The 15,109-nt window shown below is 41.2% G+C and overlaps 1 protein-coding gene across 3 annotated transcripts in view; it reads left to right on the top strand.

Moving 5' to 3' along the window:
• The window catches only part of LOC132403883 (N-acylneuraminate cytidylyltransferase-like), a 53,388-nt gene that overhangs the window by 12,552 nt on the left and 25,727 nt on the right, over positions 1-15,109 (top strand). For all 3 annotated transcript variants that reach the window (XM_059987661.1, XM_059987659.1, XM_059987660.1), the window contains exons 4-7: positions 7,106-7,239; positions 9,197-9,291; positions 13,008-13,149; positions 14,781-14,877. In XM_059987661.1, coding sequence (XP_059843644.1) covers positions 7,106-7,239; positions 9,197-9,291; positions 13,008-13,149; positions 14,781-14,877 — 468 coding nt within the window. The remainder of the gene's footprint in view (positions 1-7,105; positions 7,240-9,196; positions 9,292-13,007; positions 13,150-14,780; positions 14,878-15,109) is intronic.

The following is a 15,109-nucleotide window of genomic DNA, read 5'->3' as shown; positions in this document are numbered from 1 at the left end:
CACTGGGAGATCCCACTGGCGGATGGAATCTGTTGGGGTCATATACTGTGTTCAGTGCTCCCGGTGTGGCCTCTTATATATCGGTGAGACCCAAAGTACATTGGGAGACCACTTCACCAAGCGTCTACAATCAGTCCACCAGAACAAGCGGGATCTCCCAGTGGCCACCCATCTTGATTCCACTTCCCATTCCAATATGTCCGTCCATGGCCTCCTCCACTGTCAGGATAAAGCCGCACTTAGATTGGAGGAACAATACCTTATATTCCCTTTGGGCAGCCTCCAACCTGATGGCATGAATGTCAATTTCTCAAACTTCCAGTAATGCCTCCACCCAACCTACCATTTCCCATCCCCTAGTCCCTTTCTCATGTTACCTCCTTGCCGGCCCATCGCCTCCCTCTGGTGTTCCTCCCCCACTTTCTACTTTCTTCCATGGCCTTCTGTGTCTCACCAATCAACTTCCTAGCTCTTTGCTTCATTGCCCCCACTCCAAGTTTCAACTATCGCCTGGCGTTTCTCTCTCCCCTCCCCCTACCTTTCAAATCTGCTCTTCAGCTTTTTTTCTCCACTCCTGCCGAAGAGTTTCGGCCCAAAATGTTGACTGTACTTAATTCTATTAATGCTGCCTGGCCTGCTGAGTTCCAGCATCTTGTGTGTGTGTTGCTCGGATTTCCAGCATCTGCAGATTCTCTTGTAAAGTCTTTGAAGTATGCAACTGCAAGGCCTCAAACCAGGAACATATAATAGTGGGATAAGAAAATTGTCACCAGGGCTAGCTCTGTCATCCTAGGGTAATTAATAAAGCTGATTTTCTGTTTTAAGCACACTGCTGTCTTAGTGCAGTGGCGCTATGTGGGAGATCCCAAATGCAGGAGCCTCTTTTTTTGGGGAAGTTGTCTCCAAGTAATTAACAATTGAGTATGGTAACCTTTCTGCCTTAGCTTTCATCTCTCAATCCCAACACTGAAGTGGTCCTCATCTTGCAACATGCCAATTCTTCTGAGTTGCCTGTCCACCCTGGGACCAGAAGGGTCTTGGATTCTGGCCCTTTAGTCTTTCCCAACTCTTTTACCAAATCCTTCTGAATGCACAACTTAACAGGATGTATCTAAGCAGGTTTCAAAGATTTAGCTGGAAAAACAGCACTAACGGTATGAGGTTACAAATACTTAAATTTGTTAAATATTTTCTGCTACATTTAGTTGTGTCTTTTTTTTGGTTCAATCATTTGATACATTTGCTGGAATAGAACAAACAGGAACATTATCAACAAATTTTTGCAGATGATACAAAGATTGGCATTGTGGATAGTGTGGAAGATTGCCAAAGAACACAGGAGGATATAGATCAGTGGTAGATATGGACAGAGATGAATTGTTCAGCCATGTGTGAGGTATTGCATTTTGGGAGATCACATCCAAAAGGGCGGTGTATAGTTAATGTTAGGATCCTTAATAATATTGATGTACAGAAGAATCTTGGGGGCCCAGGCCCATAGCTCTTTGAAAGTGGCTGCACAGGCTGATAGGGTGGTAAAGAAAGCCAGTGGCAAGCTTGATTTTATTAGTTAGCGAGGTCCACTCCTTTCCTAATGCCCTTCCTTGTATCCGGTTGAGCCTGTCGTTTATTGGCCTTTGCCTGTGAGGCATTGCCAAGTTGTTTCCAACGAGCATACATGGTCTCAGTCAGAATGCCTTCAAATTTTTGTCAACTTCTGGCCTTCAACAGAGCATGAAACATTTTCTCATGGTAATTTTATTTGTATTCAAGTTCTTTCCTTCGCTTTGGTCTTGCTTTGTCAGGGATTTATTGTAGCTACTTTATCTTTAACCTATTCTCCTTCTACCTCTTCTAGCTGCCTGTCCTAACAGGTGCTGTTTTTGCAAAAAGGGTACGCATGCAGTTGGTGAATCTTGGCTTTGGAATCCGCAGAATACTGTCCTTGCATCTTGCTGTATACAGCAAAATGTAGTGTGATCTTTCTCAGTAGATTTCAGGGATTCAGATCAATGATGGACATGACAAATATTAAAATGGTTACAAAGTATTAAAGTAACAAGTCACTGGAGTGACTTTCCACCTAGTGATTATCTTGGATGTTTTTATTGGGATTGCAAGACCCTGTTAGACATTGGTAGCGTAGAATATTTCAAGTCCATTCATTGGTGAGACTGATGATGGGGGAGCTGTTTCCTCACAATGGAAAGGACTTGGTCTTGACCAAGGGGTTGCTTTGAACGCATCAGTCTGTCACAGATCCCCAGGGGAGAGAGAGCAGAGGCCTCGTGCTGGGTCAGGGCCTGGCCCCTGTTGTTGGCTATATTCATGTATGCTTAAATGATAATTCAACTTGAACATGGAATGTTAACTAAGTAGTAAGTCTGACACCATTTTGCCTGCTGGTGATTCCAATGGCTGACTCAGAGATCTTAGATATTGGTGATCCCAGTCCAGGGAAAAGTCCAATGAGCTCATTTATAAGCTTGTCCTTATATACAGTAGTCAATGAACAAACTCTTAACTATAATTATCAGCTGCATTTTAAACTGCATATCAAATGATCAGTTTCATTACAATGGGATGAGAAAGTTAGTTTCTCTGTGGGGAAAAAACAAGTACTGCATGTACTATTTCCACACTGCATGTGCCCACAGCTCCATGGTTTGAGGACCGATGATGTCCTCGCAGTTGTATGCTTCAGGGCCGATTTCATTATTTTTTTGACAACTGGCAACTCCATTTTACCCGCAGGCATATTTTTAACCCTTATTCTACAGAGTGAGCTTTCAATTAACTTTCTGCCAAAATGCATTAGTTAGTATAAACTGAACTTGCCAATATTAATGAATTCTAAATTAGGTAAATGTGGTCAAGAAATGCTGAGTATTTGGCATTGGGTTGGAATGCACTGAAACATACTCGGTGGACCCTCTGGCATTTTTCACCAATGGTACTAGCAGATTTCGGTCTCCTGTGTGAAAATGGATGGCCAGTATTTTCTGCCTATCTCAGCAGTGGCCCTGCTGTGTTGCGTGGCTGAACTCTGTAAGGTTTCCAGAGTTGCAACTCAAACCAGTACGACTTTGGAATCTGCTGGGTCCTGCCTCAGCTGTCTCATAATAACGGTAACTTATTTCTAGATTACTTTTCATATGAACACTCTAATTCAAAGTGCTTTACAGTGGGCTAAAGTATGAAAATAAAAGATAAAATAGTTTTAGTTAAGTTGGCTTTGAGCTGGTGTTTAAAAGTGTCAACTGAGTCTGCATTCCTTGTAGTTTCAGATATTGAGTTCCACAGTTTAGGAGCATTACTCAAAAAAAGCTGACTGCTAATACCTTTTGAGGAGGTTTGTTTAAATTTTGGGTGTTGTGGGTGTTGTGGATAGTGTGGAGTGCTGTCAGAGGTTACAGCGGGACATCGATAGGATGAAGAACTGGGCTGAGAAGTGGCAGATGGAATTCTACCTAGATAAGTGTGAAGTGGTTCATTTTGGTAGGTCCAACTTGAGAGCAGAATATAATATAAGTGGTAAGCCAGAGAGATCTTGGGGTCCATGTCAATAGGACTCTCAAAGCTGCTGTGCTGATGTGTTGGCATTCATCAACCGTAGGATTGAGTTCAAGAGCCGTGAGGTAATGTTACAGCTCTATAAGACCTTGGTCAGATCCCCCATGGGAGTACTGTGTTCATTTCTGGTCACCTCACTACAGGATGTGGATACCAAAGAGAGAGTGCAGAGGAGATTTACAAGGATGTTGCCTGGATTGGAGGGCATACATGAAGAGAATAGATTGAATGTACTTGACCTTTTCTCCTTGGAGCGATGGAGGATGAGAAATGACCTGATAGAGGTGTGTAAGATGATGAGGGGCATTGATTGTGTGGATAGTCAGAGGCTTTTTCCCAGGGCTGAAATGGCTAACACAAGGGGTAACAGTTTTAAAGTGCTTGGAAATAGGTACTGAGGGGATGTTAGGTGTTTTTCACACGGAGAATGATGGGTGTGTGGAATGCACTGCCAGTGGCAGCGATTGAAGTGGATACAATAGGGACTCTTAAGAGACTCTTAGATAGATACATGGAGCTTAGAATAATAAAGGGCTATGCACTAGGGAAATTCTAGGCAGTTTCTAGATAAGTTACATGGTCGGCACAACATTGTGGGCCAAAGGACCTATAATGTGCTGTAAATTTCTTTGTTCTCTGTATGTAAATTTAAGAGACTGGGAGAAGGAATCCTGAGAGTTGTTATTCTTGATCATTCACTCACCTGATATGACCATCCCTACCAGCTAGCAGGGTCCTGCCAAACAGGTTGTGCTTCCTCTTGATTGGTATGTTCGTGCTTATGGTTACAGATAGAAACGTGGAGGTTAATTGCTTCTTTAACATTTTGGGTGGTGGTTGGATAAAAAAAAATGTCCCTCTAGAAAGTGCCACTCAGTCCCTTACACTTTAGGGAATAAAGTCTGTGAGTGTCCAAACTCTCGCTATAACTCAGGCCTGACAACACTTGTAAACCTTTGCCTTTTTTTCCAGCTTTGTAATGTCTTTTCTATAACGAGGTAATGAAAATGGTACAGTATATGTCAGGTGCAGCCTCACCAATGTCTGGAGTAACTGGAACATGACATCCCATCTCTTGTTCTCTGCCCTCACTGATTAAGTCCAACGTGTAATAGCTCACTTCACCACTGTCCACCCATGATGCCACTTACAGGGGATTTTGTACTTGTACACCTGGGTGCCATTATTTTCAAATTCCCCAGAGTCCTGTTGTCCACTGTGAAAGTCCTACCCTGGATTGCCTGCCCAAAATGAAACACCTCACACTAGTCTGAATGGAATGCCATTTGCCCACTTACCTAGCTGATCAAACCAGGTAGCAATTTGATAACATGGTCACCCTCATCCACAGGCTTAATAGGTAATTTTATTCTTAGTGCTTCATGGGACACAAATATCACTGGCAAAGTTACAATTTTAGTAATCTCTAAGTGGGCTGTCTTGAGGGACATTTAAACACCTTGTCATCTTGCTACAGTGTGCTTGTAGAATGGAAGGGCAAATTAGCGGATGAAGTTCTGTAAGCAACTGGGTGCATAAATTATGTTTTTGTCAGAAGTGAATTGGGTAATTAAGTGTTTTGTGTTGAACAGAAATCACAAAATCACTGCAATTAGTGATCTAAAACAATAAAACTGTTCAAATACATTAAAAAACTGTTCAAATACATTAAAATGTTGTTTTCCCGGGGGCGGGGTGGTGTTAAACCAAAAATGTACCTCAGGATGTTTTTTATTGGCCTAAATTTTACCTTGCTGACGGTGTTTACAGATTTGGGTGTGCTATCTGTGATGAAAATATTCTAAAATTCATCCTTTGTTCTTCTTTCTGATTCAGCAGCAAGAGGTGACCACAAGCAAAGTTAGAAGCAATGACCCTGTTAGAGTAACATAAAGAATAAAATACAGAAAGAAAAATGCTTAATGAGGTAGTTAAAAAAAAAACAAAGTAATACTTATAAATCAGTCACTGGGCCAAGCTATACACCCTCCCTTCTTGATCTCTTTTTATCTGTCTCTTAGCAACTTAAGAGAAGGTTCTCCCTTGCACAAAGAAATTGTCCCTTTTTTTAATACCCTTCAAAAACCCCTTCTCATACTTCCCCATGGAGCGATAACTGGTAGTACTGCACAATAATTTTTCCTTCCCAGACAAACATTTTTTTATCATCATTAACTCTGAGCTCCAGACTAGGCACTTATGTTAGTTCTCAAAGCATTTGCTGTGGTCTTTTACTTTACAAAACATTCCCACATTCCCTTACACCATTTTGTCTTACAAACTTCTATTTTGTGTTACACATTTTTGCACGTATGAAGGAGGAATCAAGTTTTTATTTTTTTCTTTACATCACCTGAGTAGAATAGGCAATTACTTGCAGTGCACTTTCAAGAAGATTATGCTTGAAAACCATAGACCATCAGTGGTAGAAAGGGGCATTGATGAGTGGGATACCACTTAAATGAACTGCTACATCCAAGGTAGAGTCTGGTCTCCTGCAGTTTACTGGAGCTGCACTCATGCCCCTTGTGTCCAAACGTAAGAGTCAATAGGTAGAGCTGGGGTGAATCTTCTTTTTCTCTGGTTTCTCATTTATTATCATCAACTTGTCTGTGACATTTATACCTTGCTTGCTTGAACACATTCCCACTGGAGATGCCATTTCACTTCTAGGACTTCATCTTAATGTCCATTTGAAGATTTCTGAAAGTGAGAGCAGACGTGAATGAAATGATATGGTGTCAGTTAAAGATCCGTCCGGCTTCAGGGGTACAGAATCCTTGGTGAAGAATAATGGAAAACAACAGGAGCACCGGTGTGGAAACAGTTATTGTGGAGAAGAAGGTGGTGACGTTGAGGAAGTGAAATTGAATCTTTTCTGAGAACTAAAAGGAAGAATGTTGAACTAAGGTAGTTGCAACTCTAGGAGCTGCAGAGCTAACCCCTGCATGTATTTGTCCTCAGGATATTAGTAGGAAAATGATGAATTTGGGAAGCAAAGTACTTGTGGAGGAATGCATGAAGAAAATTGATGGAAGATTTCAGTCAAGAACAATTGATTTATCATTGTCAGATGTACTGAGATACAGTGGCAAACCTTTTGCATGCCATCCAGATAGACCATTCCAAAATAATGTAGGACCTTTCCCACTCCAGACATTCTCCTTTGTCTCCTCTTCTATCAGACAGAAGATACAAAGAAAAGCCTGAAATCACATTCCACTAGACTTCATCCCACTATTATTTGACTATAGACACATAATGCAAAGAATGGTGCAATTGGAGGAAGGGCAGTGCAGGTGGGCAAAAAAGAGTTCACCAAGAGTTCATCTTTATAGATGTAAAAGTACCAGGGAGTTGTGTGTCTCCTGAACAGTATTAGAAGAGAGAATGTCTTGTGTTTCACACTAGTAGTTAAATAGTGTAAGGATGTGTGCATGTATGCCTGTGGTAATTACTTTGTTTTTTTTTCCCTAATGAAATACAGTCAAAGGAGAAGTTCCTTCAAATTGCTAACTTGGTTATCTTGCAGGAAATGAGATGACAAGACCTTTGAACTTTGATCCAGATAAGAAACCACAAAGAAGAGACTGGCTTGGAGAGCTCATTGAAAATGGATCGTTTTATTTTACTACTACAGAATTACTTAGGAAAGGATTGCACCAGGTTTGTGGCATGTATAAAATATCCATGAATGAACCTTAACAGGAACATTTTGACCTTTGAACTATTTCATGGCAACTGCTTTTCATTCGGCACAAGACAAAGGATTTTGAAGTATAGCTTTCTTATCCTCCATTGCTTAAAGGTTTGAGTGCTTCCTGTTTGTGATATAGTTGGATGTGCACTTGAAAAAGTGCAACTCCGGTGTAAGGTGCAGTCTGGACTCTCCTCTTCTTTTCCTTAAAATTGGAAGTGAAGATGTTAAGGGAAAAAACAGCTTGTGTCCAAGACTTCGAGTGAGTTATGTAAATATAAAAGAGTGTTATTCAGCACAACCTGCAGATATGCTGATTTATGGTAAAGCTTTAAACTCAATGGGCATAATGTTTTATGCTCATTAAACACACCAATAACATACTTTATTTCAATATTTTTGGAGGTGTTTCTCTTGTACTGTGTATTTACATGAGGAGCATATCTCAATTGACCATCTCTGAAATATTTCAGTTGAGAATTCAGATACCGAATAGAGCTTTCCTTTACTATATTGTAGATGGATGGCTCTGTAGGTGACAGGCATTGATTGACAAAACAAGTATGCCTACAACAGTCTGTTAAATGGCAAGATGGAGGGTGATGACCCTCTCCTGAACATGTGCTGGGGCTTTCAATGTAGCCTAGTTAAAAGATATTTGTCTGTTTCTCGGTGTGGTTTATAATGGCGCAAAAGTCAGGGATGTTCTAGGGCTATTGGCTGATTACAGTATTGTTGGTGTCATATTATTTAACCCAGTACCTTTATCGAAATGCCAACAAAAGTCTCAAAAATTACAGATTGCAGTTCAGGCTCCAGCTCCAGCCTGCTATTTGGAGAGAATTGTGTGGTTTACTCAACTTTTCTTGTAGTTTCAAAGTGGAGTATTGTGTGTTCCTTACTGCTAAAGATGATTTGAAAGTGATTCTTAATATTACTGGCTGCTACTTCTGTAATCTCTGATCTTAAAGTTGCTTTCCCTCCAACAGTTTGGTCACTTTCACATTTCAACTTGCGGAAGCTTGATGTGTAGAAATGAGCTGCTACATTTTGCCTTTGCAAAGGAAAATTTCATCCCCGCTACAGGATTAATTGTTCAAAGTTCTGAGTCGTGCAGGGTCTGGAGCAGGGGTTCCCAGCCTTTCTTATGCCATGGACCAATGCCATTAAGCAAGGGATCTGTGAACGCCAGGTTGCGAACCCTCGGTCTGAAGGGATGTGGATAGCTGAGACAAAGACTATTGGAAAGCAGCATAAAACTAGGTTGCAGAAAGTGCAGAAAGCTGAATGAAAGGCACAAGATCACTAAAAAGTCCCTTTCACGAATCAAAGGATATTTACTTCTCAAGATGGATTTTGAAGGGATTTTCTTTTTAAGGGAAGAAGTGAAGAAACACACACAAAAAATGCTGGTGAACGCAGCAGGCCAGGCAGCATCTATAGGAAGAAGTACAGTTGACGCTTCGGGCCGAGACCCTTTGTCAGGATGGTCTCGGCCTGACACATCGACTGTACTTCTTCCTATAGATGCTGCCTGGCCTGCTGCGTTCACCAGCATTTTTTGTGTGTGTTGCTTGAATTTCAGCATCCGCAGATTTCCTCGTGTTTGCTGTGAATGTTGTTTTAGCACAACAAGTTGTTGTTCCTTTTTGTGCGTTGTGGCTTACCAGGCGGCATTTTTGCCATTCCCGTAGCAATTGTCTTTTTTACTAGACCGCTTGATTCTCAACCCAGCACAGATAGAAAGTGTGCAAGGAGCTGGCTGTATTCAAACTCTGGACGATTTGCCTTAAGGTCCAGTGCTGATGCCACTAGACCAGTGGTTGGCTAAGTGTAACAAGTAAAAGATTGTTACTTTAGGAAAAGGCTTTACAACATTGATTTTGTGATTAAGTTTTTGAACATTTCTCTCTTTTTTCCACCCAGGGTGGTAAAATGACTTACTACGTGATGAAGCCAGAGCACTGTGTGGATATTGATGTAGACATTGACTGGCCCGTTGCTGAGCAAAGAATGAGAAGGTAAATTTAACACATACAGCGGCAGTAAACTGCATCTGTGTGAATATTTAAAGTAGCTTAGTGAAGTACGTAATTCCTGTTATTGATGTTACTGAACTGCTTTGAGATGCCTTCGGGAAAGGAGCAAAATTCTGATTGTTGATAGAGAAGTTCCACATTGTATCGGATTGATAAGAAGTTAGGCAGGGCGTGGTGTGCCTCTGCTGATAAATCAGTAGAAAGATGTGACATAGGATTGGAAGGTGTTGAATCCTTGTGGGTTGAATTAAGAAAATGTAAGGGTAAAAGGACCCTGATGGCAGTTATATACAGGCCTCCCAACAGTAGCTGAGATGTGGACCACAGATTACAACAGAAAATAGAAAAAGCATGTTAAAAGGGCAACGTTATGATTATCGTGGGAGATTTAAACATGCAGGTTGGTATCAGATTTCAAGAGAGTGTGTTTGATGAATGCTTACGTGATAGTTTTTTCGAGCAGTTTGCCGTTGAGCCTACTAGGGGATCAGCTACTGTATACTGGACTGGGTATTATGAAATGAACCAGGGTAATTAGGGAGCTTAAGGTAAAAGAACCCTTAGGAGGCAGTGATCATAATATTAGAGCTCAACTTGAAATTTGTTAGGGATAAAGTAAAGTCTGACATAGCAGTATTTCAGCGGAGTAAAGGAAATTACAGTGGTATGAGAGAGGAGTTGGCTAAAGTAAATTGGAAGAAGATGCTGGCAGGGATGACAGCAGAGCAGCAATGGTGTGATTTCCTGGAAAAATGAGGAAGATGCAGGACAGGTGTATTCCAAAAATGAAGAAATACTCAAATGGTGAAATAGTACAACCATGACTGGCAAAGAAATTCAAAGCTAATGGAAAAGCAAAAGAGATGGCATACAACAAAGAAAAAAATAGTAGGAAGATAGAGAATTGGGAAGCTTTTAAAAACCTACAGAGAGCAACTAAAAGAATCATTAGGAGGGAATATATGAAACATTAAAGCAAGCTAGCAAACAATATTGAAGTGGAAAGTAAAAGCTTTTACAAGTATGTAAATGAAAGAGAGCTGAGAGTTGATGTAGGACCGCCAGAAAATGAGGCCGGAGAAGTAATAACGGGGGACAAGGAGATGGCAGATGAACTGAATGAATATCTTACATCAGTTTTCACTATAGAAGACACTAGCAGTGTGCCAGATGTTGAAGGGTGTGAGGGAAGAAAAGTGAGTGCAGTTACTATTACAAGGGAGAAGCTGCTCAAAAAGCTGGAAAACCTATGCGTACATAAGTCACCCGGATCAGATGAACTGCACCCTAGGATTCTGAAAGAGGTAGATTTAGAGATTGTTTAGGCATTAGTAAGGATATTTCAAAAAGCATTGGACTCAGGCATGGTGCCAGAGGACTTGAAAATTGCAAACATCACTGCACTCTTTAAGAAAGGAGGAAGGTAGTAGAAATGAAATTATAGACCAGTTAGCCTGGCCTCAGTGATTGGGAAAATATTGGAGTCAATTTTTAAGGATGAGGTGATGGAGTACTTGGTGACACAGGACAAGATGGGACAAAGTCAGCATGGTTTCCTTAAGGGAAAATCTTGCCTGACGAACCTGATGGAATTCTTTGAAGAGATTACATATAGGATAGATAAAAGGGATGTGGTAGGTGTTGCATATTTGGACTTTAAGAAGGCCTTTGACAAGGTGCCGCACACGAGGCTGCTTACCAACTTAAGAGCCCATGGTATTACAGGAAAATACTGGCATGGTAAGATAATTGACTGATTGGTAGGAGGCAGCAAGTGGGAATAAAAAGATCTGATTAGCTGCCAGTGACTAGTGGTGTTCCTCAGGGGTCAGTGTTGGGACCACTTATTTTTACTTGTGTTGTATATCACTGACTTAGCTGATGAAATATGTGGCTTTGTTGCCAAGGTGCAGATGATGTGAAGTGTTACGAACCCCGTAACTGGGTCACTTACCAGCAAAGATAGAGAGGCCCGTTGAAGTCTGATGGTACTATTTTTAAAAGTATTTATTGAAAAAGGGGCACAAAAGTAAGATTAATGCAAACATACAGATAATATACGTCGTCAATACTAAATCTAAAAGCGCGGGTATAATAATATCCAATAAGAAATAGCTCTATCGTTGTCTGGGGGGATAATGTATTGTCCGATGGAAATATAAAAGTCACTGTTAGTTCGTTCAAGCTGCAGCATTTTGGGTTTAAGAGAGAGACGGTTTAAACTTGCCCAGGTCTTTTACGATGCCAATCCTTTGAGTCGGGGAGTTGGTTTCCCCGTTGTTAGCTAAAAGCCGTTTTCCATGGTACCAGCCACCAGTCCCAGGCAACGGAACTGAACGCACGTGGCCTCCTTCAAATGCCTTCCCGCTATTACGGGATCGCTAGGTTTCTTCTGGTGCGTCTGAGGGGCTGTTCCCACAGACCCTCTTTTATCCTGACTCGCAGGGTTGCAGATGTCAATCAGGTTGGGGGTGATGCAATCCCTCCCTCAACTAGCCCACTTTGCCTGAGGGCGTCCACGTAGCACAGCATCTTCAATCCACAAATTCGTCTTCCAGAGACAATGGCCATGTCCCGTAGCTTTATATCGCCGGGGGAACGAGACATTCCGCACATCTCTCTCTCATTTCCTGGGTCTCCTGACCCAACTCAATAGTGATCTTGCGATTCTCACAAAGGAGGGGGCTGCAGGCATAACAGAAGCTTGGTGGAGGGGCAGGTAGTGTTGAGGAAACAGGTAGGATACAGAAAGACTTAGACAGAATAGGAAAATGGGCAAGAAGATGGTAAATGAAATACAATGTTGGGAAATGCTGGTCATGCACTTTGTGAATAGAAATAAGTGTGCAGACTATTTTCTGAATGGAAAGAAAATCCAGCAATCTGAGATGCAAAGGGACTTGGGAGTCCTTATGCAGACACACTAAAGGTTAACTTGCCAGTGGAGCTGGTGGTGAGGAAGGCAAATGCAATGTTAGCATTCAGTTCAAGAGGTCTAGAGCAGCGATGTGATGCTGAGGCTTTGAAAAGCACTGATGAGGTCTCATCTTAAGTATTGTGATCAATTTTGGGCTCCTCATTTAAGAAAAGATGTGCTGGTATTGGAGAGGGTTCAGACGAGGTTCACAAGGATGATTCTGGAATGAAAGGGTTGTCATATGAGGAATGTTTGATGGCTCTGGGTCTGTACACACTCAAATTTAGAAGGACGAGGGGGGATCTCATTGAAACCTTTCGACTGTTGAAAGGCCTGGACAGAGTAGATGTGGAAAGGATGTTTCCCATGGTGGGGGAATCTAGTACAAGAGGGCACAGCCTTGAGATAGAGGGGTGTCTATTTAAAACAGAGGTGAGGAGAAATTTCTTTAGCCGGAGGGTGGTGTGTTTGTGGAATTTGTTTCCACAGGGACCTGTGGAAGTCAGGTCATTTGATGCATATAAGGCAGAGCTTGATAGGTTCTTGATGGGACACAGTATGAAAGGTTGTGGGGAGAAGGCAGGGGAGTGGGCCTAAAGAGGGGAAAAAGCATCAACTATGACTGAATGGCAGAGCAGACTCGATGGACCAGATGCCCTAATTCTGCTCCTATGTCTTATAAATTAGGAATGATGTTCTCTTAATATTATTTAATATTTCTGCTGGTTGTCTACCCAAGTTTTCATTAGTAAACTGAATGTTATTTTTCTTTTCTGGATAGGCATGGTTACTTTGGCAAAGTAAATGAAATAAAACTTGTAGTTTGTTCTCTGGACTCACAGCTCAAGCGTGAATGCCAAGGTCGTGGATATGAGTTGAAAAATATGCCACAAATCAAAAAAATGAAGCAAAGCGGCATATGTGTAAGTTTTTTTTATTGGACTGTTCTATGAAAAACTCAGATGCTTAATGGATAAGATTCCAGATGACATTTGACCACAAATAGAAACATGTACACAATCTGAAGTATTTATCTTGTGATAAGAGGAATCTGTGGATAAAGCAGTTGTAACCAATTGAGTGGAAGAGTTAGAATACTTGGGGGATCTTTTTACTTTGTACATTTGACAAATTAAAATTTTGATTATGGACTCAACATGTAATCCAGTAGAATGAAAGAAAAAGGATAAAGGGATTTGGTAAAGATTGGTTCCCACATGAACAAAAAGCAGTAATGCTGAATCAAAATTGGGTTTATTTTCACTGCATGTAGTGAAATTTGTTGTTTTGTGGAAACAGTACAGTGCAATCTATTAAAAAATTACTATAATTTGCAATAATGTATAAAAAATAAACAGTGCAAAATGAGAGCAATATAGTGTCCAGAATTTTGATAGTGTAAGGTCCTCTGGCTCCTCTACCTCCTTTCTGATGGTAGTAATGAGGAGGAGGGTATGTCCCAAATTGTAAGTGTGCTTCATGATGGATGCTGCCATAAGGCATTGCCTTTCCAAGATGTCCTCAGTGGTGGTGAGGCTAGTGCTCATGTTGGAGCTGGCAGTGTTTCCAATCCTTTGCATCTTTTTCTGACCCTGTGCACTGGTGCTTCCATACGAGGTGGTGATGCAGCCAGTCACAATGCTCTCCACAATACATCTGTATAAATCTGCTGGAGTCCTTGGTGACATCTCCAAAATCCCCAAACTTCTGAAGGAGCTTAGCAGCTGGCATACCTTTGTAATTACATCAATATGTTGGGTCCAGGATAGATGTTGACAGGAACTTGAATCTGCTCACCCTTTCCATTGCTGATCCCGCAATGAAGACTGCTATGTGTTCTCCCAATTTCCCCTTTCTCAAATCCGTAATCAATTCCTTGGTCTTACTGATATCGAGTACAAGGTTGTTGTTGTGAGACAACTCAACCAGCTGATCTATCTCTCTCCTGTATGTCTCCTCATCATCTGTGATTCTGCCAACAACAGTTGTGTCATTAGGAAATTTATAATGGCACTTGAGCTGTGTCTAGCCACACAGCCATGAGTGTAGAGAGGGTAGAGCAATGGGCTAAGTACACGTCATCATGGTGTACCTGTGTTGATTGTCAGTAAGGCGATGTTAATTCCTACCTGCACCGACTGTGGTCTCCCAATGACAATGACAACTTTGTATTTGTGTGTTCTACAGGTCTTTAAAGTTCACTCCCCCAATTTGTAACTCTATGCAAATTCAGGGTGTCAATTCAAAACATGCTCAGTTTTAATGTTCACCTGGAATTAGGTGAGATATTGCAAGAAAACTGGCCATGTTTAAAATGTTTGGCTACACTAACAAATGAACGCACTGCTTCAAGTTGCAGTGCCCATCGAACTGTTGGTTTTCCTCATTGAAAACAGATTCCTTGGTCCAGGGTGACAACCATTTATACAAGTTTTGTTTTATTTTCCCCACATTTCCTTTCATTCCCCCACATATTCACCACTTCCCTACACATTAGGAGCAATTTACCTTGTTTCATGAGATGTGATGTAGTTCTTTGTTCTGTGGATGCCAGGTAGAATTGATCGCTGATTCGAAACAATTGAAGGAAAAGATAGTGGCAGAATGGATAAAGAAAATGGGCATTGGTTGGGAGAATGTGGCTTACTTCGGTAAGTGTTTCTTTCCTAAGATATTGTAAAGCCTGTGTAAATGGTTTCTATATCTTGATTAAATGTTACAAAATAGCAGGAGATTGTCATTTAGCACCTAGAGCCTGCTCTGCCATTCAGTGTAATTAGAGCTGTTTCACAGTCTCGATGATACATATTCAGTCCTTTCCTTTTTCTGTTCAGAAACTGTTCCACCTACTTTTGTAAATATATTTAGTACCTTACTGTTCAC

The sequence above is a fragment of the Hypanus sabinus genome, chromosome 13, assembly GCF_030144855.1.
Source record: "Hypanus sabinus isolate sHypSab1 chromosome 13, sHypSab1.hap1, whole genome shotgun sequence".
Lineage (NCBI taxonomy): Eukaryota > Metazoa > Chordata > Chondrichthyes > Myliobatiformes > Dasyatidae > Hypanus > Hypanus sabinus.
The sequence above is the reverse complement of the archived record's forward strand: the minus strand, read 5'-3'. Positions and strand labels throughout refer to the sequence as shown.